Source organism: Colletotrichum acutatum (genome assembly GCF_030867785.1).
Source record: "Colletotrichum acutatum strain CBS 112980 chromosome Unknown BDZ83scaffold_70, whole genome shotgun sequence".
In the NCBI taxonomy this organism is placed as follows: Eukaryota; Fungi; Ascomycota; class Sordariomycetes; order Glomerellales; family Glomerellaceae; genus Colletotrichum; species Colletotrichum acutatum.
In genome coordinates, this window is record NW_026849064.1 from 74,220 (window position 1) to 99,221 (window position 25,002).

The following is a 25,002-nucleotide window of genomic DNA, read 5'->3' on the forward strand; positions in this document are numbered from 1 at the left end:
GAAGCCAAAGGGCTCCAAGGGCCGCCGTAACGCCGTGATATCCACCCCCGGACACCCGATCAAAGCTTCCATCGCCTCCATGTTCGCGCTCGTCACAGCGTCTACCAGTGGCGTTGATCCGTCGTTGGCCGTCACGTCAAGTTCGATTGAGGGGAGGTCCAAGACAGCGTTCAATGTCTCTCGGTCGCCATGACGAGCGATAATATGTAACGCCGTCTCACCGTCTTCGTTCTGCATATTGAGCTGATGCTCGGGTGCTCTAGAGAGAAGGAACCGCAATAGTCCGTGTCGTTTGCGAGACGCCGCGACATGAAGCGCTGTCTGTCGTACCTGGCGATCCACGAGGAAGTCGACGCCGGGGTACATAGCTAAGAACTTAGCGGTGGCATCATCTTCGGCCCGCGCTATCGCGAGATACAACGCAGTATGCCCAGCTTCTGACGTCTCTCGATTCACGTACTCCTCGTTCTCCTCCGCTCCGTCAAAGTGCGCCTTGAGAATAGCTTCCACCACGTTCACTTGCCCGCGAAGTGCAGCAACGTGCAAGGGCAGCATTCCGTTCCGGTCCCGCGTCTCCTCCGCCGGCTGGATTTCAGGATGGCAGCGCAATTCCGCGTAGCACGCCTCGCATCCCACCGAGGCCGCGAAATGGAAAAGCGAGAAGCGTCTTCTGAATATTCGGTGCCACGGTTTGGCGCCTCCCGGCTCGAGAAGTTGATGCACGATGTCTGGCCTGCGGTCCAAGATAGCGGCGTGGACGAGAGTCAGCCCTTGATTGTCCTTGAGGTCCGGTCCGACATGGGTGGTGAGGAAGGCAAGCTCCTTCAGGGACCAGGTGCCGGTTCTGGGCGGGATGAGTGCGAGATCCCGTGCGAGTACGGGGTACTTCGCGCCTTCTTTCACCAGAATGTCGTGGGCCCAGATCTTCGCATACGGCTGCGAGTCTGAGTAGAGGTCACCCGGACCGAAGAGGAGGCACCCAACAACCGCATGAGGGACCAACTTCTCCCATTCTGGGCCGAAACCCTGTTCCACATATGACCAGTCGTAGAGATCAAACTTCTTCAAAAGAACTGGAAGTCTCGAAGAAAGTGTGATGGATAGTGAGACTATCGCTTTCAAGGTAATAGTCTCCGACATGCTCGATCTGGACCGGAACATCAGGTCGGAGATCTGTTCGCGTATGAGTAGTCGATGGAATTTTCCAGGGTCATCTACTATCGGACGCTTCGGCAAATTGCTGTGTAGCTCAGTGAGAGTGTTCTCAAACAACATCCTCTCCGCGAGACACGAAGTCTTGCCGTGGCCGAGCCTCGTCTTGAGCGCGATCGATATCCTGTCTTTGAGAAGTGGTAGGCTCTGATGGAGACCCGAGACGTAGGGCACATCGAGCTGTGCCTGGGCCCCAGGTCCATGGCTTTGGCAGGGTGTCTCTTGGAAATCGAGAATATCGAGCAAGGAGGTTCTCTGGTGATGATGAACTTCGTACACGCTGTTGAGAAGCTGGACTGCGGTCAGCATATCCATCCTATCTCATATGATTAGCCTCTACTTAAGAAAGAAGCTGACATGGGCCTTACAGATCTTCGCAGTTCCACGAAGTTCTAGAGCCATCATGATCTTGGCTGTGGGATCCCCGGTCGCTCGGGATACGCATCATGCTTTCGGACTGTTGTTCGCCTGGGGCGTGTCTTCTAGTCCTTTTCTTGACTTCTCCAGGCGAACATTCCAGTCCTTTCGACAGACAGCGATCGCACTTTTGCGGCCATGTTCGAGGTTGAGGAAGGCACTTGGCAGCTCGGTTGTCAGCAATTTTCTGACCGAAGCCATAAGCGCTCTGTCGTACAGGCAGGGCAAAGTAGGCGTTTGGAAGGGGACCGGAATACCTTCAACTTGTGTTGCCTGCAAAGCTGGCACTTTTCGCTGTCCAGCTTTCTTGGTGGCTTCTTTCTTTTGTTGGACTCTTCTTGAATTTCTCTCACATCTTGCGACGTTTGCAGGCTGAAGGGCAAAGGCGCAGCAGGTGGTCCAACCGGCGATCCGGTGTTGGCAACCGGGTTGGCCGCCATTGAGCCTCTAGTGAAGATCAACGTTCGACCGCCTGTTAAGCTAGGGAACAAGTCTGTTCTAGTTGAAGGTCGGGTAGCTTGGGACAACGGGCCGGGCTTACACTTATTCACGATGATACTCATAAGGCTGTCATGTAGACCGGGGTTGGCCATCGCACTTGTAAGTGCGACACACTCTTTCATGCACGAGAGCGGGACAGTAGTGGGGTTGACGAATGGCATTGCCGTCGCACTTTCACCGCACTTATCGCACTTATGTCGCACTCCAAATCGGTCTGGATGCGTATGATCATCGCACTCTGCTTACCCCATCGCATCCATGCTGGATCCCTGTCAGCCTTTTATGAGGCTCAACTTTGGGCACAAGAATCGAGAGTGCGGGGTTGATGAAGAAACCCGGCAAGGTGATTTGAGGGTTTGCTATCCCTCGCAAGCCAAGTGGTTCATTACTGTCTACTTACATAGGCAACACGCGTACGTATCCTAAGGAGATACTATTTTGCCCATACTTCGAATTATGTGACCTACCAAATGGTGAAGATACTATCAACTTCTCCCATGTAGCTGCAGATCACTAGGTAGACCAATATTCACTACATCTCCTCATCCTCTCGACTACGTTGATGCTCCTCAGGAAACGCCGGCTCAGGCCTCGATCCATACGGTATAATCCTCACCATATGCCTCCTCTCCCCTTCCCTAAAATCCGGCACTGCGCTATGCGCAACGCTCCTCTGATCCCACACAACAACCGACCCAGCCTCCCACTTCACCCTACAACTGAAATCCAAACTCTTGACATGGCTATGCAAAAAGCCCAACAGCGCATCCGACTCCTCGGGTAAAAACCCCTCCACCCGCCTCGCAATCGTCGGATTCACAAACAGGCTCTCCTGTCCCGTGACCGGGTGCCGGATCACCAGGGGATGCGTCGTCGACACGGCCTCGCGGAGGGCGCGCTCCGTGCCCACGCGCGCGACTTCGCCGACGGAAGCGGAGGTGTGGAATAGCCGGAGGCCGCGGAGGGTGGACCGGTAGGCCGGGGAGAGAGCTGCGTAGGCTGCTGTTAGGGATGTGAAGGCCGTGTCGCCGCCGCCTGAGGCGGGCGCTTCGAGGACCCAGAAGAAGGTCGTTGAGGGGGTGTTTGGGGTGAAGGTTTGGTCTATGTGCCAGAGGTCGTAGGTTGTGCGGGGGCCTAGGAGGGTGCGGAGGTTGCCTCTACGGTAAGTGTGAGTGATGTAGCTGTAAATCCATATGAGATGTGACATGAGGTTGGGGTTTCTTACGCTTTCTCGTCTGCGTAGACGACGTGGAATTCTGGACCTGTGCCTTCTGGGTATCCCATCGTCGGGTGCTGAGAAGAAGGGAGCAATCAGATCAGCAGACGCTCAAGTATACGCGACTTCTCCTTGTGTCGTACCTTGTGCAGAGGTCCATAATGCCTCACGATCTCCTTTTGCCTCTCGAACCCAATATCGGCAAAGTCTTGGTTTCTCTAGAAAGACCGTTGTTATTATCCACTCACCAGGCAATGGCGTGACTATCATCACTCTTTATCCGCGACGAAGAACTCACGAAGACAAGAACGCCTCTCTCGGCCGCTAACAGTGCAACCTCATCCAGACCCGTCTTGGAGAGCTGGCTAAGCTGAATACCTCGGACTTCGGCGCCGACGCGGGGTGTGATGTTCTCCACTTCGGCGCCGCCGCCGTCCCGGAAGATGGAGGAGGCGGAGGAGGCGGAGGAGGCGGATTTGGCCCGCGCACCGGGTTCTTCGGCTTCAAAGTACGGCACGTCGATTGTCGGCTGGAAGCCGTCGGACCTGGTGGGGAGGTAGGCTGGGTACAGTGGTTCGGTCGACATGGTGGCTGGACTTGGGTACGTGTAGCGTCTGATGGTGGGAATGGCGAAGCACGCAATCTTTTGCTGTAGAATCTGCCGGTCGCCTGCTGTCGATATATGTATCAGCTTTCTCAACTGTCAATGAGACTCTATTAGGTATTATCGCGTCAGGTCTAGTCTCATCGATCGGCGCAATCCCGACAAACGTGCTTGCAGTTCCCAATCGCCACGGGGTGGACAGTCGAATTGTAGACGCAGAATAAGGTCTCCTGCCATCATTCGGCGGGACACCGACGCGTCACGGCATAAGCCGGCGAAATGGCGACATTTTACGTTGTATCCCTGCCCGCCGGCGGACGCTTCCCCGGAGCTGGGATAGCCCATGGAACGCTACGACTCGGCAACGAGAAACAGAGTTTTGACTAACGGTTCATCTGAATTTCTGTCGAAAAAGCAGCTGATCTGTCCCAACTCTTTTGTTATTTTCCGATTCTGTTCCTTCGTTTCCCCCATTTCACCATGAAAGATGGTGATGTTGCCATCTGATCCTTTGCCCAGTATTATTGAAGCATTGTCTTGAGCGTCGGTGTGTCCCGACGCCTCGTCGGAATCTGTCCGCTTCAGGGAGAAGTCTTGGTGCACGGCGATGGCGAATGTCAGTTGAATGATCAAGTTCAAATACGACCCTGAAAGCCACTGTTTAAACAACTACATGGCCATCGAGAGCCTGCCCGAGAAAACATTCCGGATCTTACAGTCATCCATCCGATTTACATCACGAGGCATCACCAGCAATGGCAAAGACCGAGCACGAACAGGTCTCGGCAGAGGCCAGCCCGAACCTTACGAAGCCCTCGATCCCATGGCTAGCCAAGATCCATCCCTACTTTGAAGACGCAGAACACGTCCTCGTCCTCAAACTCGACGTCCTTCTCCTTACCTGGGCCTTCATCGCAGGCCTCATGAAGGACATGGACCAGTCCGCAACAACAGCAGCATACGTCTCAGGCATGCAAGAAGCCCTCTCCCTTTACGGCAACGAACTCGTCGAGTTCACAACCTACTTCTCCATCGGCTACGCCCTCTTCATCGTCCCCTCCCAACTGATCCAAACCCGCGTCCGCCCGTCCCTCTGGCTACCCTTCTGCGAAGTCGTCTGGGGCGCTATCACTCTCGCAACCTTTGCCGCCAAGAACGCGCGCACCGTCTTCGTCCTGCGCTTCTTCCTGGGCGTGTTCGAGGCGACCTCGTGGCCGGGCATCGTGAACCTCATCTTTAATTGGTACACCCCCTCCGAACTCGGTAAGCGTCTGGCCATCTTTGGCGTGAGCAGCCAGGCGGGCAGCATGTTTCTCGGCATCCTCCAGGCTGCGCTCTACAAGAACCTCAACGGCGCGCACGGCCTCGAGGGCTGGCAGTGGCTCTTCGTCGTCTCGGGTATCATGACGATTGTCTGGGGTCTCTACGGGTTCCTCGTCATCCCCGACGCGCCGACCACGACCCGCGCCCTCTGGCTCACCGCGGACGAACGCGTGCTCTCTGCTGCACGTATGAGGAAATCAGGGACGACGACACAGGAGGTTATTAAGGGCAAGGCCCTCTGGTCGCGTGTACGGAAACTCTTCACCTCGCCTATCACCTACCTCTTCCTCGCGGCATACCTACAATTCGCATGGTCTCAGCGCGCAAACTCGTATTTCTTGCTCTACCTGAAGGGTCTCAAGGCTGCGGACGGCACAACCGCGCTGTACTCGGTGTACACCGTCAACCTCATCCCGCTCGGCGGCTACGCGATCTCCATCGTGGCCAACATCTCCCTCAACGCGCTGAGCGACTGGAAGGACTGGCGGTGGCAGGTTGCCATCGGCGCGGCTCTGCTTCAGCTCGTTGCTACCTCCGTCCTGGCGGCCTGGCCTGGTGGAAGGGGCACAATCATGACATTCTACTTTTTGACGTTTGCGACTGCGGCGTGGGGATATGCGTTGCTCGCGTGGCTTGCTATCATCTTGCGCAAGGAGCCTGAGGCGAGGTCGGTGATCGTTGGACTCGCGGTGACGCTTGTGTATGTTGGACATGCCACTATCCCGCTGCGGGCGTGGAGGACCGCGGACTCGCCGAGGTATCCCATCGGGTTTCCGCTGGCGGCGGCGTTTAGTGTTGGGAGTATCGCTTCGATCCTTGGGATGCTGTGGTATGTGCGGAAGTACCCGGACATTCTTGACTTTGGTCTCAATTGGAAGTCATTGAGGGAAGCTGGGGATAGTGTTGCTTCGTTGGAGAAGGTTGATGTTCAGAGTGAAGATGGAGATGATAGCCAGAAGAAGTCTGCCACAGAAGCGACGAAGGCTTTGTGATGGTAGGCAGAAATTTCAACTTCTTTCTTCGTTATTTCACATTATTACTCCTACGCTATCTGGTAATGAACTTCAATCCATTGAAAACCTCTCGTCGCGCGTTACGGAATTGCTTCATGCGTCGTCAGTCGACGGCGGGACTGATTCGACTCCAGCTCCATATCCAATTCAGCCCCCGTAGCTTGAGTAAAGACACCATCTCGAACAACAAAGCGCTGAAACTTGGAGGCTTTTGCTAGACGCCCAACGTCGTCATCAGTGGCAACTCTCGCGTCGTGAAGCAAGTTTGCCAGCTCAGGGCTCTCCGAGATCTGCGCAACAGTATGCCACGCATTTTCAGGCAAGCTATATCGCGTAGACGTGAAGAGGACCGCCGCCGCAGCGAACGAGGCCAAGAAGACGATTATTATCCCTACGACAGCTAGATACCCCCTGAAACGCCTCGGTATCGAAGTCAGCTCAAACGTGACAACGTCCGCAATGTCCATCTCAGGGACGGCAGTATTGGGAGAAAAGGCGCTGAGAAAGTCATAGTAGACAAGTCGAGCAAGGGTGAAATACACTGCCTGCATCGCGCGAGCCGGCGATCCCGTCTCGTCGATGGTATCGCCAAAAAGCCGCTCGTAGATCACATCGCTGGTGCCATCCTGGGAGTCGAGATTGGGAGCGCAATTATGACAGAAGGCGATGGGCATGGAGGGCATTCGGGCGTAGGTGACGCGGGAAAAGAACCATTCCAGGCTACGGTCGGCGGCATACTGTTGCCACTTAGAGCCATCGCGAGCGTCGGTCACGGCCGAGTCTAGGCTATTTTTGCTGATCGTCAGGACTTGGCGGTCATCGTGGGATAAGGATGAGGCATCCTTGACGGCGCCGAGTTGTCTGCGGACTGCACTCGTGTCGTAGACCTCTCGCTCTACATCCCACTCGTAGGTTGGCTCTGTTCTGTTTCTTGAGCTGGTTGCGGAGACGTTGAGATACTGGATTGAGTCCGGGTAGCTGTTGGGAAGGACCTGTTGTTAGATACGACCACCAGGAATAACGTTGTGGGACAGCTCAAGCCTCAAGAGATTAGGGTACTCACTTGTAAAACTGTGCACACATCGTCATGTTGAAGTTAATATACTGGTCTTTCCCCACAGTGTCAGAGTCAACAAGTCTGATGTGCAGAGACTCCCTAGTCCACGGGCCCGAGCCAGTTGAACTCAGCACCTTGACCGTCGACTTCAAGCTATCAGAGCTCATGTTTCCCTGGATCCTTCCAGCATCCCAGACAATCCTCATCGTCGTCATTCTCGTGGTATTCCGAAGAGACCAGTCAAAGGACGTCCAGTTCAGCGTCTCGTACGCGCAGATCTGCCAGTCGTACTGGTTGCCCATGTACCCCGTCACAGGGCAGCTAAAGTTGAAGTTCATTTCATCCGTCCATGACAGCCCCGCCATAGCCGCCGCGTCCACGGTGGGATCGAGCCGTATCGACCCGCAAATGTTGACGCCGTCTGTGCCGTTGCACGGGCGGACGTTGCTGAGCTGCGGCCTCATGCAGATGAATCGTGTGTCTAGGACTCTGGCCATGCCTTGGAACTCGAGGAGCGACTCGCGCTCCTGCTGTGATGCCACGGGAAGGAATGCTCTGACTGTTGGACCGGTGTCATCGAGTCCTTCTCCTTCCGCTGCGGGGCCTGTGTACTCTGCGAATGTTTCTGTGAGTCGCGGTCGTTGGATCCAGTAGTTGTGCGCATATCCAGAGACGGCTTCAGGTGGTCGACCGCTGGAGAGGTTTCCCGGGATGAAGGTATACGCATTGGACACTGAATCAGGAAAAGTTACGACCCGGCGCTGCTCGAGATCTGCTACGAGAAGAGTGGACGTGAACTGCGCAGCAATGGTCGTGACAGCCAAGAGCGCGAGTACCAAGCGGACTAGCGGCTGAAGCGATGAGCTCGTGAGCGCGAGAAGACTCAGAGAGAGCGGCCCGTCGCTAGAGAAGCGCGCGACGGAGACTTGAGCGACATCTTGGAGGTATACACCCCTTCGTTCGACCGCGACCGAGGCAATCATGGCCGTGGCCGCGGTCGCCAGTATGCCTATGGCAGTCCGGATGACGACGGCACATAGAGTTATGCTTAGTTGGAGCCGGTTCGGCGCGATGACCCATTTCCGCCAGCGGACGTCTTGGTGGGGTGCCCACCATAGCCATGAGATGAAGGCGATGGCGCCTGCGAGGAAGAGCAACGAGATGACGAGACTGGATTTGAGGAAGAAACTGAGGCGCTTTGGTGGTTGCTTCGATAGCCTTTTTGGTTCGCAACCTGCGTCCCCATGTTGTGCTTCAATAGGGCGAATTTGGCTGGGTTGTTGGCTCTTGTTGGGGTTGAGTGGTGCCGCGTCGCGATCCAGTGGCTGATACATTGTCGTCTCTCAGTACGGATCGCAAGTTGTTATGCTGAATTGCGCTCAGTCTCATCGCCAACAACTTATTTCACATCGGATCTTCGATTCGATGTCGTGATTTAACATAACTCTAGTCGCCACACAAGACCAAATATGTTCTGCAAGATCACATCCATGGCTCAGTCAGCCAGCCCTGTGGAGATCTCCAGTGAAGGACTCAGAGTGAGGCTGCGTGCTTATTTATATCCACTGAGCAACGTAGCCGAGCCCCAACATACGACCACTAGGCAGCGGTTTCCTGCAGGGTTACCGGGAGAAGGCGATGATTGACGTGTAATTACAGGCATTTGCCACCATTCAGAGGCTCTGAAGTTTCGAAATTGCGGCCCTCCAACTTTCTCACGCATCCAGGACCTGGCATTCATGCGCGACATCACCACGGCGAACTTTTCATGAGGCTAAGAACTGCCCGAGAAAACCGTGCAGCCCACATCACTTCCGCGTGCTATTGAAGTGGACCGTACATCTCACTTCAGTGATCAGAAAGACCGCAAACTGGGGGATCGTTGCACAGGTGAATAGAGCTTGTTGCCATTCTTCTCTGACATACTTATGTAGGAATGCTCATAACAACTGTCGAGGTGGTAACAGAATCACCACTGAGATTGGAAACAGAGCCCAATGTTTCCTCTTCAGAACATCGGTTCTCTACCTCGAACTCAATCTCATCGAAAACAAAAAACCAAAAAGGCCCGGAACTCCCCAAGCCGCACACCTTTCAATCCGCTTAGCGTTCGCAACTCACCAGTCTCACAATACGTGCACGGAACACGACCGCAACTTCCCAGCACGTTTCTCGCTGAGCTAAGCCGCCTGCAATGATGGGACCTTCAGTGGTTCTAGCAACGCGAACCCCTCAGATTCCGACTGGCAAAACTTTGCCTGGAGGTGAAAAGCATTTCAGCATAGAAACTAGCGATTTGCATCGCTTGTATAACACTCTGTTCAATCGGATCACAATCGGGCATTTCTGACTGAGAAGACTACTTTGGTAGGAAGGCTACAGTCAGTGAGTTGATGTCGAGTGCACGCATTGCTAAAGGGGGAACCCTCTGATAGCGCGGCCTACAAGACACAGCGTGGACACTAACATTCCGATAACCCCCACGCGAGCCGAGCGAAGGGAGAATGTCTTGCTTTCAGACCGCTCATCCAACTCATCACCCGGGTCTCACCAAAATTCGAGCGCGAGACACCTGAGGAAATACAGTTGAATCTCCTTTGATCTTGCCGGGCTGTCAACATGGCATTGGAAAAGATTACGTTGCCAGAAGACCTGGGCTCAAGGTCTCTACTCATGTTCGACGACTTGGTTTCTAGAGGGAAGCTATTTTACAACGAATCTAAAAGCGAGATTGTCTCCCACAACGGCTTCAAGGTGCGCTGTAGCTTGAATCTCTACCTCAAAGGCATTTAGTCTCCGAAGAGGTTTCTGACCAGACTTCACCAGTTCGAGTTCCGCATTAGTCCAGCTTTGAAAAGAAAGCCGTATCTGGAGCGAGATGATCCCAAGCGCACAGCGGACAAGGGGCCGTTCCTCAACCCAGATCCCGACTTCGTTGTTGCTCAAGTAGGGTTGCATCATACACTGAAGCTCAATCTGTGTTGTATGTATCGGCCAGCATTCGTCCTATATACGCGGATCTTCAAGCCTCAAACGCAAGATCTCAACTTCGTTGACGTCGAGGCTGCACGTGCTGTGATGGCTGCACTCAAGCCAACCCTGGGGCCCCAACTGATGATTTACAATTGTGGGGTCGATGCCGGATCATCTCAGGGCCATAAGCATATGCAGATTTTCCCTCAGCCAACTGACTTTCCTCTGTATCCTCAACAGGCGACCTCTGATAGCGGTAAGAATCCAGTCAAACTGATCGTTCAGCATTGAGTTTGGGTTTGCCTTTAAGCATGGGTACTGACAGTTCCCATCACATAGATATCAATTCGAATATTTTTGGCGTTCCGAACATGCATTTTGTATTGCGGTTGTCTCAGGGAGTGACATCTCAAGAGGCTGATTGCAATCTTGCAAGACTAGTCTCAGCTTCCAGAGATTTCCAGACAACTGCGAGGTATGGCAGTGATTACAATGTCGTAATGGCTGAAGATTGGGTATGCGTGGTGCCCCGGCGACTTGTTGGAAGAGAGGGAGTTGGAGCCAACGGTGCCGGCATGGTAGGTCTTGTGTGGCTACGAGATCAAGCAGAGAGGGATGGCTGGAATTCCTTTGGCTTGACGGAACATCTTGTTCAACTTGGTGTGCCAAGGACTTGAAGATTAGGAACATTCCTAAGCTACTTACGCCTCGCACAGTATACGACAGATCCGTTCTTTTGCTTGCCTTCATGCCTCGCCCAAGCCGGCGACTGAGTAAGCATCAGTCAAAATTTCCATGTACCCAAGACTTTCTTAAACAGCCATTGAGGAATTTTGTTTCATGATCAAGTCGGCGGTGCCGCTGATCTATTGAGGTGGAAACTTCTTCAGGAGATTCACCTGCACTGCATTGCTGTAGACTCGGCTATGATTTTGTCTCTCGCCTGGAAGTTCTTTTTGGACATGTATAATCGGAAAGCCTAGTTTGCTCCTGTATATCTCGAGTTCTAAACCCTAGGGAAACTTTTGATTTTGTACCCAACCTGAATGCACTCTCAAGTGTTTGTAAGTAGTGTTGCTAGAGAGCATTCAAGTGAAGCATAAGTAAGTACTCAACGCATGTAACTTACAAGCGGATTTGGAATTGAGAATCCGAGATCATCGGGACGTGGAGGAACGGCTTGATCCGAAACACAAGAAAGATTTTTCCGCACGGCAAAGCAAGAAGCCAACAGATGACATTGAGCGATCCCTACACTGTATGTTACATGGAATCGGCGATTCTTTACAACAGAGTTGCCAGATTCTGACTCGTTACAAGAAACGAGGAAGAATACCGAAAGACAGTATATGGGTGGTGCTTCCGCAGACACGACACCAAGTTCAAAACCAGATATGGGAGGTGACGGTATAAAGCTTTCGGCAGAGGGTAGCACCATTCAGTTATCACTAGAAGCCGAAGGTAAAGGGAAGGATATTGGCAGGAGGCCGCTAAAACTCAACAGAAGCTGTTTGGGCTATGTCTCCCTGACACCAGGCAAGGAGATATTGTCTGTATCTTAATTGGCTGCTCTGTCCCTGTCATATTGCGCCTAAAAGCCCTTATCTAATTGTTTCGTGTTGGTGGGCGAAGCCTGTGTGCATGGGAAGATGGACGGAGAGGAAGTTGAGGACCGAGATCTAGATTGTGAAAGTGATTGGGCGGACATAACTGACTTTCAAATTTCATAGCTCTGATTCATCTTCGGTTTTGAAATGCACGATATTGAGTTTCTCCAATTCCTTTTTCTAGTGAGCCATACTCTGGACGGATGATAAAGTTAGCCACGCCCTGATTTGCTCACAAATTCAAGCCACGCTTTGCATAATACACCGAGTCTTCACATAATATTTGAGAAAATCGGTGTCAAGTAAAACATGATCCTCGACACACCTTACATACATGTATGGGAGGATCTAAGACGAAGCCTCCTGTGCAGCAGCAAAGGCATGAAGACTGCCTGTGGCCCTGGGGTACACAGTCTGACCTGTCCAAGGGCCATCCGTTCCATCAAGCTCATCATCCTGGTGACTCAGCTCATCCGAAATACCCCAGCCTCCTCCTCCCGGAGTATGAATTACACATCGATCGCCAATCTTCATGTCAACTTGGCCTCTGGGCCCGATGCTGATCCACCTTTCATCGCCGTCGTCAGTCTTTTGCACCCAGTAATTAGCACCGGATTCTCCGTTCTCTCCGCCCATCATTCCGTACGGCTGGTGGACGCGACGCTCCGAGATGATGCCGTACGTGAGAGGAGCCCGGCACTCAAAGTCGCGCACAATTCCGCAGCCTCCTTTGAACTTTCCATCACCTCCACTGCCTTTTCGGATGGAAAACTCGCGAATGAGAATTGGGTAACGCTTCTCGATGATCTCAATGTCCGTCGTCCGGGTGTTGGTCATATGGATCTGAACGCCAGAGGCGCCGTGCCAAGTCGGACCAGCGCCTTCGCCGCCACAAATGGTTTCGCCGTAGCCGAAACCAAAGCCTCCGGAGCTGATATCTCTGGATTCCCCTGAAGAAGTAGCAGGATCAACGGAGTTTCCAAAGAATCCGAAACAGTTCATGCAGCCTTGAGATCCGGCTGCGGCTCTGAAGGCTTTCAGAAGGAGATCAACCAGCCGCTGCGAAGTGAGGGTATTGCCGCAGCAGACGGCGGACTGAGGTCCCGGGTTCAAGAACGTGTTCTTCGGGAGGATCACTTTGGTTGGTGCGAGACAACCTTGGTTCAATGGTATGTCTGAGCCGATCAGTAAACGAAGAGTGTAAATGAGGGCTGAGTAGGTGATTGCAGGCGGCGCGTTCATGTTAGAGAGCATCTCGCAAGAGGTGCCGGTGAAGTCGAAGGTGCCAAAGCCGTCTTCATCAATAGTGATGGAGACTTGCATTCGTGAGCCATTGTCGAGGTAGTCCACGGCCTTCAGTGGCTTTGAGCCGAAGCGCTTGTATGCCGATGATAGGTATCTTCTGACGGAGACTTCGGCGTTTTCTTGGATCTTCGCCATGTAGAAGTGCACAACGGACCTGCCGAACTCGTCCATTAGCGCCTTGATGAGAACGCTACCCTTTGTGTTTGCTGCTACTTGGGCTTTGAGGTCGGAGAGATTGTCCGGCAGGCGTCGAGAGCCGCTGCAGCCCGGGAAGAGTCCGGGGTCGAGGAGGATCTTGACAATGCCTTCTTCGTCGAAATTTCCATCGCGAATCAAGAAGAAAGACTTGATAGCCGCACCCTCTTGCCAAAGTTCCGTAGAGTCGCTGTGTCTTGAGTCAGCTAGGAATCTGATACACGTGATTGCAGAGTCGCAGACTGGACTTACGGAGGCATTGAGTTTCCCTTTGACCCACCGATGTCAAGGTGATGACCTCTGGATGCAGTGTAGAAACAAATCGTCTTGCCGTCCTCGTCGAAGACTGGAGTTATCACCGTGATATCTGGGGCCAGTCAGTAAACCGCAACTTCCTCTTCAAATCATACTTGAGAGCGGACCTGGAAGGTGGGTTCCTCCAGCTTCGGGATGATTGGAGACAAGCACATCGCCTGGACGGAGGCTACCGCGATGCAGCTCATGTTGATACTTGACTGCGTAGCTCATGCTGCCCAGATGAACTGGTACATGTGGAGCATTCGCAACCAAGTCACCTACTGGACTGAAGATTGCACAAGAAAAGTCTAGTCGCTCTTTGATATTGAGCGAGATACTGGTCTTCTGCAGCGTGCGACCCATCTGCTCCGCAATGCTCATGAATCGATGTCCGAAAATACTCAAGTTCACAGGGTCAACGACCAGCTCGGTGGTCTGTACTGCATCGCTCTTGCCAGCCTTCCCGACGAGATCAATCACCACGTGAGAAGTAAGAATCTTGGCTTCAGCCCCGGGTACGACAACAATGGTCTGGGTGTTATCGATGACAATCATCGGACCCATGATCACGGCCCCAGGTTGCAGACTGCTGAGCTGGATGATTTTGGTAGATTGTAGTCCTCCCGCGGTGAAGAACGCCTCAGTCTGGGAGGTTGTTAGCGTGTGTGCCAATGAACGTATACTTCGTTGTTAGGAGCTGAACGTACAATGCAATCTTCGATCTTCAGGGCATTCTCGAAAAAGAGCGACTTGAGCTCTTCGACCAAACGGGCATTATCACTGCTAGACTCTTCCGCCCTTCCGACTCCTCGTACGCGGATGTCGTCAACGTGGACCTTTCTTGTTCTGGGAAATGTAAAAGAAAGCTCCCGTAGATGTTCTCGCTCAAGTGCCGCCAACCAGTCATCGTCATCTGGCTTCAGGATCATGAAGTTAGTGTCTGTACCATTGTACCTTAAGTTGAGAAAGAATTCGTGTTCGATTGCCGATTGATTGATGTTCTGTGATAAGAGACCGCTGGTAGCCTTTTCCTTGAGGAAAGATAATCTATCGTTCAACCTCGGCAAAGACTCCTCAGATAATGTCTCAGAGCTGGGCTCTTGAGCTTCTTGCACAACCTCAGCAAGTGCCATGCCATATGCCGAAAGGATGCTTGAGTACTTGTGGATCACTATGCGTCCGATACCTAGCTTCTCGGCGATTTCGCAAGCATGTTGACCGCCAGCGCCACCAAAAGTGGCCAGGTTGTGGTCGGCTGTCACGAACCCGCGAGCTTCAGTCAGGGCACGGATCGGGCGACACATGGACTCGTTTGCGACGTCAATGAAGCCTATCGCGACTTCGTGTGGTGTCATGGAGCGTCCTGTGTCAGTATTGATCGTCTTCGTGAGCTCCTCAAATTTCTTTGCCACGATATCGGAATCGAGAGGGAGGTTCTCGTCCGGGCCGAAGATAGCGGGGAAGTAACTAGGAATGAGCCGACCGAGACTATGGTGAACATTGTTAGCATACATATTTCCAAGATAACCTGTTGGGAAACTGACAATAGGTTCGCATCAGTCACGGTCAAAGGACCGCCCTTCCTGTATGAAGCAGGGCCGGGGTGAGCGCCCGCGCTCTACAAACGAATTTTAGTGTCTACACAAGGTAGAATTTCATCGACGTGAAGAACGGGCAAACGTACCTCTGGCCCAACCTTGAAAAGACCATCTCGCCAGAAGAGCATGCTTCCACCACCGGCGGCTACAGTGTTGATGTCTAATTGTGGACTTTGGATGGAAACACCAGCCGTAGTAGACTCAAAGACATGTTCCAAAGAGCCGCCATACCGACTGACATCTGTTGATGTTCCACCCATGTCGAAGCCCACAATAGGGGACTTCCCGTCATATGACGTTCTGGCATGGCCGACAACACCACCTAACAAATCATATGATCAGCATCAACCAGCACTAATGAGCTTCAAGAAAACCTACCGGCGGGGCCACTCAGAATACCGCGAAGTCCACTGAACGCTCTGTGGCTGACGAGGCCACCGTCACTCTGCATGAATTCGCACGAAATGTCATCGAGATTACCATCTTGAAACTGTTTCGCAAACCCCTCAACATAACGAACAATTTCCGGCGTGAGGTATGCATCCGCTGAAGCTGAGCTGCCGCGAGAGATCATCTTGATCATGTTTGCGCCGACGCTCGACGATGTAGAGATATGGCCGAAGCCGAGCTCACTTGCAATCTCGGCAACTCTGTTCTCGTGAGCTGGGTACATGTAAGAGTGTGCAAGACAGATTGCTAGCGTCTCGATACCCTTAGACTGGATCTCCAGTAGTTTCTGGCGGACTTCATCTTCGTTAAGGGGTCGGATTATTCGTAGTAAGTCTCCGGTCATGCCCCTGACAAAAAGACCTGGGGACTCTTTGGGCTGGGTGCGACTGCTCTTGAAAGCATCCTCATCGTACGCCTCAACAGTGAGGCGCTCCGAGATTTCAACAACTTCATCATATAAAAGCTCTGGCTTGCGGATTCCCAGGTCGAAGAGTTTCGGCCTGGACTGATAGCCGATGTCAAGGAGGTCACGAAAACCTTGATTAACGACAAATGCATGTCGAGTTCCTTTCCGCTCCAGTAGAGCTTTTGCGAGTGTCAATCGGCATATATGTGGACGTAAAACTTTGAGAGAAAGTGACTTACCGTTAGTAGCCACGGTGGTGCCCATGCGAATAGAACGAATGAGGACCTTGGGAATAGGAGACCTTCGAGGAATGGCTGTGCCTGATACCAGTTCCAAGACACGTCGGATACCTTCTGCTGGTGCATCGTCATAGTTGCCCGGGTCTACCGACAGTAGTTTCAGCACTACATCATTTTGACCCGGTATCGATGCCCAAACATCTGTAAATGTTCCGCCGCGATCTAATGATGTGAGCTAAACGATTTTAATGAATGCGCTTTTCATGTACTTCTCAACATACCGATTGCGAACTTGACGCTTTTAGGCTCAATATTACACGAAGTCGACTCTTTCGCCATGCTTGCCTCATTAAACAGCAATGAAGTAATCTAGAAAGTCTTTCAGAGGAAAATGATAAGTGCCAGATTCCGGTTTGATTTAAATTGTCCTCGTGTTTGACGAGAGCCTGACTTTTAGTATCAAAGGTAGCACTTTCTTTCCGCTATCGCCATCGGACTTACATACCCGATGATGCGTGATACGAGGCCCATTTTGAGGCCGTCGTTTCGGCTTGCCATGCAGCTTCGCCCCTATCACTGACGGACATCGTTGCATGCATGCCGGTGATCTGCAGCTTGTGCATACTGAGCGGCACATGTGGGGTATGTCAATTCGAAGTTTGGAGAGGATGGAATGGTGTGATAAGTTATCCCCCAACGCTACCTTACCCTAAGCACGTCGCCTCGGCCTTCCTCGTGTACGAATCTTATCAACGACTGACTGAAGAGTGGAGACAGGCATGCGGCCGCAACCCGGGCCTGGGTGACCCAAATGATAACATTTTCCGATGCTTCTTTTGATATACCTACATTACGCCTGAGTTGACTGCAAGATTGGCTAAGTTAGGTGTAGGACTGCCTTGTTAAGCGATAGTCATTGCTAGGTTTGCTGACAGACAGTAGCTTCGTGCATCAAACTCGAGATAAAGCAGCATGTACACTCTAGAGACATATGATAAGTCTCAATAGGTCCTCCAACGTCTATAATATTTGCCACGTCCTGAGCACAAGATCATCTGTCGTCTGTAGACTCATGCTCTACCGCCGAACCCCCCATCATTGACCGATTTCTTTCACACCTGGTAGACACCAAGCAGCTTGCATTACTTTCCCCAGCGACATGGCCGAAAAGAAGGAAGACCCAAGCGGTCATGCCAATGAAAATGGCATCCAGCCCAGCGTTTCTACTGCGCAGGGCCAGTCTGAGATCCTCAAGTCGCCCCATGATGGAGTCCTCGACGAGGCAGCCTCATTCCTGGCTAATGCCGATGCATTCCCACCCATGACGCCTGAGATGGAAAAAAGGATTGTCAAGAAGATCGATGCTTGGATGATTCCCTTGGTAAGGGGGTTGGAGGTCTCTATCCAACTATAGGACATCAATCTGATGATGAGAACTCATAGCTCCTTTTCACCGCAACTCTTGGTGCAGTCGACAAAGTCCAAATGGGAACGGCGTCTCTCTACGGATTTCAGACAGACAACAATTTTGTTGGCCAACAATACAGCTGGCTTGGAAGCGTTCTCCCTCTAGGTGTGAGTGAAGCAACGATCAATTTGTACTGACTCGAGGTCTGGTATCTAGGCTAACCGAAACAGCAATTGATCGGATATGTTGTCGCTTCATATCTTGTACTCAAGTTTCCACCCGCAAAGTTTCTTTGTGGATCATCGCTGCTTTGGTCTATCTTGGCCTTGCTACATGCTCCATGCCGGAGCTGGTCAGGATTCATGGCATTGCGCTTTCTCATGGGCTTCATTGAAGCTGCCATCTCGCCATCCCTTACCATCCTCGTATCCAGCTTCTATACGAAACAGGAGCAGCCTCCGAGAAATGCGAGTAAGTCTTCAACTATTTCTTGAGCCATTATCTAGCATGTACTTACTTGCGCATTCCAGTCATCTTTGCATACTTTTCATCCGTCTTCAATGGCTTCTTCGCCTGGCTCGTAGGCAAGATCCCAGACTCGGCCCCTCTCCTAAAGTGGCAGTATTTGTACCTCATTACCGGAACCATCAACGTCCTCTATTCAATCTTCATCTGGTTCACATTACCTGATAGCCCGATGAATGCCCGCTTCCTGACTGACGAAGAAAAGTACCATGCAACGAAACGTCTCGCAGCCAACCGCACCGGCATCTCCAATAAGGTCTGGAAATGGGACCAAGTATGGGAGGCCCTCCTAGACATCAAGATATGGATCATTTTTGTCTTCAACATCTTCATCAACATCCCAAACGGCGGTCTCGTCAACTTTGGAAGCATCGTCATCAACAATCTCGGCTTCACTTCGCTCGAGGCGAGCTTGCTAACCATGCCGTTTGGCGTTCTAGCTACGTCTAGTGCATGGGCTTTTAGCTATCTTGCCGCGAGTTGGCATAATCGAAGGACGTTGGTGGCGTGCATAGCTCTCATGCTACCAATCTTGGGCACTGGATTGGTGCATGGCTTTCCGAGATCGAATATTGCAGCACAAATGGTCGGACTGTACTTCATGTACTTCTATTGGCGTAAGTTGTTACAGAAGATCTGGAAGAATATTTCCTAACAGAGTTCACAATAGCTCCTTATGTCGTCGGGATCTCGCTTCCACAGGCCAACACAGCAGGTCAGACGAAGAAGGCAGTCTGCTTCAGTCTGGTCCAAGTTGGCTACGCAGCCGGTAATTTGATTGGACCCCAAACTTTTCGAGCTGAGCAGGCACCCAAGTATTCAGGAGCCATTATCGCGATGCTGACAAGCTATGCTGTGTCTGTGTTGCTGATGCTTTCATACTGGCTTGTCGCTGCCTGGGAGAATAAGGGACGAGACAAAAAGTACGGCAAGCCTCAAGAGCTGCAGGAAGGGACTGTCGACGGGTTTGTCGATATCACGGACAAGGAGCAGAAAGACTTCAGATACACAACCTGAGGATGTCAGACAAACACCGCAACCTTCAAATGTGGTTAATGGAGTGGGAAAATAGACGAAGAATTCATGAAGGAGAGTACCCCAATTGAACATTGAACTTAACTCAAGCCAGACTCATGGCATCATGACGCCCTTCGAGAATAACCCACCCTTGTTTCCCACCACAAGAGCCAATGTCGCGCGCTTTCCAAACAGTCTCAATAATTTGTCTGGCCTTTCTGACATTCCCTAGTTGTCGTGTTTGCTGTAGCAAGTGCAGTCGCTCTAGTATAAACTTCCTGTCGCTATCGGATTCTGAGCGGACTCCAAGTGTCGCAACTATAAAGAGTGGCCAAAGAACAGTGTTTGTTTGGAGGGAAACATGAGGCAGAAGTTCCAAGATTTTTTCTGTGAGTCTAATAATGTGTGGATCCGAGGGGTTTGACTCGTCAACTCGTGCGTGGAAGTATAATAGGCATGTGAGTCTCTTCAGCTCTGGGACTAGCCAGGGGGCTTCATCTTTTGCAGACTTTGATGACAACTCGCTCGATGATGGAACTGATGTGTCCTTCATTAGGTGTAGCTTTCTCTCAATGGCATCTCGTTTTTGATTCCAGGAAGCTGACCTTTCAAGGATACCATCTTGGCAGGAAGACTGGCTGGTGAGGTCAGGAATTTCAGATAGCAAAGCTATTTGATGCCTTGAACAACCCGAAAGGCTTTCAAGCACAGATTCTTCACCATCTAAGAGATGACAAAGGCTGCTATTGTTGTCTTGCATCACTACATTCGTTCCAGCAGTTGATGCCAGGGCGTCATGATATGCGAAGTAGGCGGCCGCGAAGCCATAGAGTTCTTCGGAGCCCGATAACATGGTGTGGCCTGATGCCAGCTCATGTCTCAAGAATGATTTACCAAAACTGGCATGGACCTTCCAAGAATCAGAGCAGTCATGTAAGATCTGAGTTCGATTAGTCCATGCATATGTCTTAGTCATAGACAGCCTGGTCTGAATAACTCACCTCAAAAAAACACATCATCAAAGTGGAAGCCATGATTTCTTGGGCGAGCATACATTTCGTAGTCGTATTCCTCTCCACTTCCGAATAAGCAAACAAGTAGCCGCGCAACAGCTCGAGAGCTCGATTTCTGAGACTCCAGATTCGAAAAGTACCTTTTGCATGACCCAGTGCCTGCATTTGTTGGGCCGACACGGCCAAGATACCTTGCAAGACTGGGCCGTCTGGCGATGATGCTGCAATCCGGAGAATGATTTGACGATACGGATTTTTGTCACAACTCACAACGCATCGTGGAGCTATGAAGTTGTCGAAGTAACGCAATAAGTAAGCCTCGTCTTGGTTCAAACCAAGTGAAGACAAGCCGAAGTGTGATGGCGATAGAGAAAATCCGGTGGAACCGTCTACGGGAACCTTGCGTGCACTGTTGGTTGACGGTGCATGCATCGGAATGTTGACGATAATCCTGGGAGGCGCATATTTGAAGTCTTTTATATGGCTGTTCAGAAACATCCACTCTTCAGTATCTTCATCAATATTTGATGTCCGTGATCGTCTCTTGGAGGAGCTCTGATGCTGCACCTCGCATCCAGAAGCTGCCTGCCAAGTAAGTTTCAGCTCATATCGGCAGACTAGTCCTAAGCGCCGACAGTGATCGCATATTGGACGCTGTTCTATAGACTCGGTCAGGATTTCACCGGATTCTAAGCTCTCAGTAGAACTATGGGAACGAACCGGGACATTTCACATGGCGGCCTGTGATGCATGTAGTTTGAGCTCTGGTACTCCGTGAATACGGCTGAGTTTGCATACCTCTGCAGGTGCGGCATCCACTTCTCGCCCGAAAGTCCCCGCTTCTCCGCCGACGCGCCGGGCCATTGGAGTCGGCCATGTTCGGAATATCTCTTTCGTCACGGCACAACGAAGAGGTACTTGAGATTTCCTCTGTATGGGTCAACGAAAAGTTGATGATACCCTCAACGGGGCTATGACATGTTCATAGCATGTTCAGTATTGCACTACAGATAAGGCTTCGGAACCTCAAGCTAGGTATCACAACAACTAGGGGTAGATCTTGCGAGCCTGAGCGGAGGAAGCCCGACTTAATCGTTCTACCCCGCAGATACATACACCAGATGTGGGCGAAGATAGCGACGATAGGCATGGACGGGATTTCGGTTCGACTTCGGTGTGAGGGCGCCGACAACGTGGCATCGGACTGGGGTTGTTGTTTCCACTTCCCCGCGGTGGACTTCTTATCTCGGACACCTTTGCCGTGGGGTGGCCTAACTCCGAACAGCGCGGTAGAGCGGCCGTCAATCCGACGTCGGAGCTGAATGCGACCTGGCTCGCGGAACTCAAAATTGACATCATTCCGCCATAGTCCTCTGGCTGTTAATCTTTGCTCGCCATGAACCAAAAAGGGAAATAGCCAAGATGCCTGACCTGCAAGACTCAATATTGATCGTTGGCGCTGGTACTTTTGGCCTGTCAGCAGCCTACCACCTCTCCCGGGCCGGGTACAAGTCCATCACGATTCTCGAAAAGGGAACATCAGTTCCCTCGTCTCTCTCGGCAGGCAACGACGTCAACAAGATTGTCCGCGCAGAATATGAAGACCCTTTCTACACCGAGCTGGCCTTGCAGGCCATGTCGGATTGGGCCGATAATGAGCTATTCGCGCCGCACTACCACCAGACGGGGTACCTCCTAGCCAACTCAGCAGCAGCGCCGGAAAAGACGAAAAAGACACTGGCCAAATCTCTCGAGAGTATCCGGGTGCATCCAGCTTGGGCAGGCAGGATCGACCCGATCAAGACCAGGGAGGATATCGCCAAAGCTGCGCCGGCGCTGGATGGACCTATGGAGGGGTGGGAAGGATATTTCAATCAGTTTGCGGGTTACGCGCATGCTGCAAACGCGCTTGAGGCGGTCTACGAATACGTCAAAGCTCAGGGTGTTGAAATCCACACTGGAAAGGAGGTTGCGAGTCTCATATACGAAGGGGACAGATGCATAGGTGCCCGCGCAACTTCCGGCGAAGACTTCAAGGCAACGACAACGATTCTGACTGTCGGGGCTTCGCTCGGAAACGTACTCCCGTCAGTCGGTCGTCAAGTCACGGCAAAGGCATGGAGCGTCCTGCACATACAACTCCAGCCGCAAGAAGCAGCGCACTTGAAGGGAATATCGGTCACATACGCTCGAGACTTGGGTTTCTTCTTTGAGCCAGAACCCGGCACAGGGATCCTCAAGCTGTCTCCGAGTGGAGGAGGATACACCAACTACTTGACAACGACAGGCCTGTCCACGCCCCCAGAGAAGAACGACTTCGTGCCGGAGGCTGATGTGCTTCGTATTCGAAAGCTGCTCAAGGAAACGCTTCCGAGCTTGGCTGACCGACCTTTTATCGACCAGCACATCTGCTGGTGTGCCGATACGGCGGACTCGGATTATGTTATTGATGCTGTGCCCGGCAAGAAGGGCCTGTATCTGGCTACAGGTGATTCGGGTCACGGCTTTAAGATGCTCCCAGTGGTTGGGCAATGGATCAAGGACTTGGTAGAGAAAGGGGAGCAGAGTATCGTTCGGTGGAAGTGGAAGGAAGGTAGTGATGCTGGTCAAAATGTGAGTTGGCGGGCAGGTGACGTGGTAGATTTGAAAGATATCTAGTAGCCTTGGACGGAAGGAAGAAGTGCATCACTGCAATTCGTGGCCAGAAACTTCAATCTGGAGTCTTCGTACATTTCAATCATCAGTGTTCTTCACGTTTGTCGGATTCAAATTATCGCTTGATGATGGTCTCAGTCCGTATTAGGCCCATCTGAAGACACAGAGATGTTGACGTCAGCGCTACATAATTGACATGACCGCCACATTCTCAGAGCGTCAGACTACAAATCACACGTGGTTATGTTCATAAAAAGATGAGCGAGTGTACCTAGGATGTCTTTGTCGGTGAGTTGAGCGCGTCATGATTATGAGATGTGTCCTCTCGACAGGCCTTCGTCGGATGTTTATAAGTGAATATGCGCTGTCGATGAGGTCCCTTTGGCCCATAGACAGACCGTCATCAATGTCGCGATTTGCCATCAGAACACAATCTGTCGCATTCGCCTGTTCACAAGCTCCGAGAGCTTTTCATCGTACATTACATACTACCACTAAGATGTCTTCAGACTCCGGACACATTAACTTCCCCGGCAAGACCTCTGCCACCCCAGGTGAAGAGTTTGAAGTCCGCCAGACCTCGACCACCGAGGATTACCACCCCAACCCGTCCAAGTCAATCCCCCTCTCACCAGCGCGTCAGCGCTTGGTCGACGACATCATCGCACTGTACTCAATGGAGCCCACGGTCGAGCGCGTGAAGCGCTACACCGCTGACTGCGTTTATGATGACCAATTCGTCTACGCCAACGACCGGTACAAGATGGCCGGGCAGTGGTTCGCCTTACCCAAGCTCTTCAATGCGAGCATCAACGAGGGCTATGAGATTGTTAAGAACGATCGAGATCTCATTCAGTTCAGGAATGAGCAGAGCTGGACTTTTAAGCTCATCCCAAAGACTGCGACGATCAATGCGCTTGTCAGTCTCAGCCTGGATCCCGGCACCGTCGATAGCGACTTCATTCAGGTCAAGTACCACAAGGACCAAGCCAATGACAAGGACTACAGCCATGAGTAAGCTCTACACGAATATCAAGACCGGCTCTCATCAAGCTGATTATATATCCTAGGGGCGTTGGATTCTCGTTCAAGAAGTGGCAAGCTGACAACGTCATCAAGGTTATGGATAGTAAAGAAGTTGAGGCTTTCGCAGCGGACAAGGATGCCAGTAAGAACAAGGTGAAGAAGTATGGCACTGGCAAGACCGAAGGGGATGCACCCATAAAGGATCTTTGAGCTATCGGTCAATGACCCTGATGATTAGAGGTGATGGCATGTGTGGACTCGGCCATCTTTCATTATCTTGTGACCCAAAGATTTGATGTGGAGAGAAAAGCTCCTTAATTGCATAAAATCTGGAATGACATCAGCTAAAATATCGCATCTAATAGAAAGTCTCTCGGTGCATCGCAATGAGTTTAGCCATGGAACGTGCCTTTCAGGCGTTGATCCACTAATGCAGCATTACTTCTTCCTTCTCAATCCATTAGTATCATCGCTATTGCCCGATACCTCATCGTCACGCTGGTAAGTATCAACTGATCCGGACGCATCTTATCAAGCACACGTGGGAAAGGACTTCCACGCATCCGGAAGTGAGCTAGCTCGTTCGATGCTGCCTAAGGAACCAGTGTGGGTGAAGAGTTCGCGACCTGCATGCGCAGCCGATGAATAAACAAAGGGTTAAATTTGGACGAAATTAGAATGCGCAGCTTGTTATTAAGCTTACCATAGCTGCTTCGCCTCCCCGCCGGACAGCTAAATTCTGCAGCCTGTTCTAATCATGTAAGCGCTACTGCGGGTGTTGGCTGGGTTGGGAACAGGGATCATTGGTCCACCAGTGTTGGGAGGAGAATCTCTCCGTCAACATGAGGTCTACAATCTCCAAGATGTATCCAACTGTTCCTTGAATGACTGAAAGTACCGGGAAAATTATGCAGGCGTTGGCCATAAAATACTAGGTTCTCTGCT

At 51.8% G+C, this 25,002-nt stretch overlaps 10 protein-coding genes across 10 annotated transcripts; 5 read left to right on the plus strand and 5 right to left on the minus strand.

Annotated features, from left to right (window-relative positions):
• Positions 1-1,711: 1,711 nt before the first annotated feature.
• On the minus strand, positions 1,712-2,477 carry BDZ83DRAFT_405531 (uncharacterized protein). The gene has a single exon (XM_060502868.1). The coding sequence runs from the start codon at positions 2,289-2,291 to the stop codon at positions 1,806-1,808; it is 486 nt and encodes a 161-aa protein (XP_060363115.1). The 5' UTR covers positions 2,292-2,477; the 3' UTR covers positions 1,712-1,805.
• A 185-nt stretch (positions 2,478-2,662) lies between these two features.
• On the minus strand, positions 2,663-3,932 carry BDZ83DRAFT_581689 (uncharacterized protein; the record flags this gene model as incomplete). The annotated part of the gene is made up of 4 exons (XM_060505481.1): positions 2,663-3,287; positions 3,356-3,423; positions 3,490-3,564; positions 3,645-3,932. 4 exons carry the CDS (start codon positions 3,930-3,932, stop codon positions 2,663-2,665), a joined length of 1,056 nt encoding a protein of 351 aa, XP_060363116.1.
• A 950-nt stretch (positions 3,933-4,882) lies between these two features.
• On the plus strand, positions 4,883-6,265 carry BDZ83DRAFT_581663 (major facilitator superfamily domain-containing protein; the record flags this gene model as incomplete). Its single annotated transcript, XM_060505479.1, has 1 exon — positions 4,883-6,265. One exon carries the CDS (start codon positions 4,883-4,885, stop codon positions 6,263-6,265), a length of 1,383 nt encoding a protein of 460 aa, XP_060363117.1.
• Positions 6,266-6,315: 50 nt separating this feature from the next.
• Positions 6,316-8,898, minus strand: BDZ83DRAFT_405585 (uncharacterized protein). Its single transcript, XM_060502869.1, has 2 exons — positions 7,350-8,898; positions 6,316-7,264 (listed from the first exon to the last, which is right to left on the minus strand). The coding sequence occupies exons 1-2, from the start codon at positions 8,675-8,677 to the stop codon at positions 6,367-6,369; spliced, it is 2,226 nt and encodes a 741-aa protein (XP_060363118.1). The 5' UTR covers positions 8,678-8,898; the 3' UTR covers positions 6,316-6,366.
• A 1,064-nt stretch (positions 8,899-9,962) lies between these two features.
• BDZ83DRAFT_581603 (uncharacterized protein) lies at positions 9,963-10,993 on the plus strand (the record flags this gene model as incomplete). Its single annotated transcript, XM_060505474.1, has 3 exons — positions 9,963-10,097; positions 10,170-10,572; positions 10,656-10,993. 3 exons carry the CDS (start codon positions 9,963-9,965, stop codon positions 10,991-10,993), a joined length of 876 nt encoding a protein of 291 aa, XP_060363119.1.
• A 1,278-nt stretch (positions 10,994-12,271) lies between these two features.
• On the minus strand, positions 12,272-16,944 carry BDZ83DRAFT_782311 (Hydantoinase B/oxoprolinase-domain-containing protein; the record flags this gene model as incomplete). The annotated part of the gene is made up of 9 exons (XM_060515561.1): positions 12,272-13,613; positions 13,676-13,790; positions 13,846-14,365; positions 14,428-15,208; positions 15,265-15,338; positions 15,405-15,640; positions 15,697-16,353; positions 16,414-16,648; positions 16,915-16,944. The coding sequence occupies 9 exons, from the start codon at positions 16,942-16,944 to the stop codon at positions 12,272-12,274; spliced, it is 3,990 nt and encodes a 1,329-aa protein (XP_060363120.1).
• Positions 16,945-17,572: 628 nt separating this feature from the next.
• On the plus strand, positions 17,573-19,363 carry BDZ83DRAFT_753835 (MFS transporter; the record flags this gene model as incomplete). The annotated part of the gene is made up of 5 exons (XM_060514403.1): positions 17,573-17,794; positions 17,857-17,988; positions 18,052-18,292; positions 18,352-18,963; positions 19,017-19,363. The coding sequence occupies 5 exons, from the start codon at positions 17,573-17,575 to the stop codon at positions 19,361-19,363; spliced, it is 1,554 nt and encodes a 517-aa protein (XP_060363121.1).
• A 44-nt stretch (positions 19,364-19,407) lies between these two features.
• On the minus strand, positions 19,408-20,413 carry BDZ83DRAFT_627305 (fungal-specific transcription factor domain-containing protein). Its single transcript, XM_060508621.1, has 2 exons — positions 20,365-20,413; positions 19,408-20,303 (listed from the first exon to the last, which is right to left on the minus strand). Exons 1-2 carry the CDS (start codon positions 20,395-20,397, stop codon positions 19,467-19,469), a joined length of 870 nt encoding a protein of 289 aa, XP_060363122.1. The 5' UTR covers positions 20,398-20,413; the 3' UTR covers positions 19,408-19,466.
• Positions 20,414-21,734: 1,321 nt separating this feature from the next.
• On the plus strand, positions 21,735-23,215 carry BDZ83DRAFT_627306 (FAD dependent oxidoreductase). Its single transcript, XM_060508622.1, has one exon. The coding sequence runs from the start codon at positions 21,799-21,801 to the stop codon at positions 23,032-23,034; it is 1,236 nt and encodes a 411-aa protein (XP_060363123.1). The 5' UTR covers positions 21,735-21,798; the 3' UTR covers positions 23,035-23,215.
• Positions 23,216-23,281: 66 nt separating this feature from the next.
• Positions 23,282-24,714, plus strand: BDZ83DRAFT_627307 (uncharacterized protein). The gene is made up of 2 exons (XM_060508623.1): positions 23,282-24,045; positions 24,102-24,714. Exons 1-2 carry the CDS (start codon positions 23,336-23,338, stop codon positions 24,265-24,267), a joined length of 876 nt encoding a protein of 291 aa, XP_060363124.1. The 5' UTR covers positions 23,282-23,335; the 3' UTR covers positions 24,268-24,714.
• The last annotated feature ends 288 nt before the right edge of the window (positions 24,715-25,002 follow it).

Excerpts from the sequence above, each read along its gene's own strand:
- BDZ83DRAFT_627306 (XM_060508622.1), top strand. The coding sequence starts at position 21,799 with ATGCCTGACCTGCAAGACTCAATATTGATCGTTGGCGCTGGTACTTTT.
- BDZ83DRAFT_405531 (XM_060502868.1), bottom strand. The coding sequence starts at position 2,291 with ATGCCATTCGTCAACCCCACTACTGTCCCGCTCTCGTGCATGAAAGAG.
- BDZ83DRAFT_627305 (XM_060508621.1), bottom strand. The coding sequence starts at position 20,397 with ATGGCTTCCACTTTGATGATGTGTTTTTTTGAG. Across the intron at positions 20,304-20,364 it reads TGATGATGTGTTTTTTTGAG|ATCTTACATGACTGCTCTGA; the intron begins GTGAGTTATTCA and ends AATCGAACTCAG.
- BDZ83DRAFT_405585 (XM_060502869.1), bottom strand. The coding sequence starts at position 8,677 with ATGTATCAGCCACTGGATCGCGACGCGGCACCACTCAACCCCAACAAG. Across the intron at positions 7,265-7,349 it reads ATGTGTGCACAGTTTTACAA|CTACCCGGACTCAATCCAGT; the intron begins GTGAGTACCCTA and ends CCTTCCCAACAG.
- BDZ83DRAFT_627307 (XM_060508623.1), top strand. The coding sequence starts at position 23,336 with ATGATTATGAGATGTGTCCTCTCGACAGGCCTTCGTCGGATGTTTATA. Across the intron at positions 24,046-24,101 it reads GACAAGGACTACAGCCATGA|GGGCGTTGGATTCTCGTTCA; the intron begins GTAAGCTCTACA and ends TATATATCCTAG.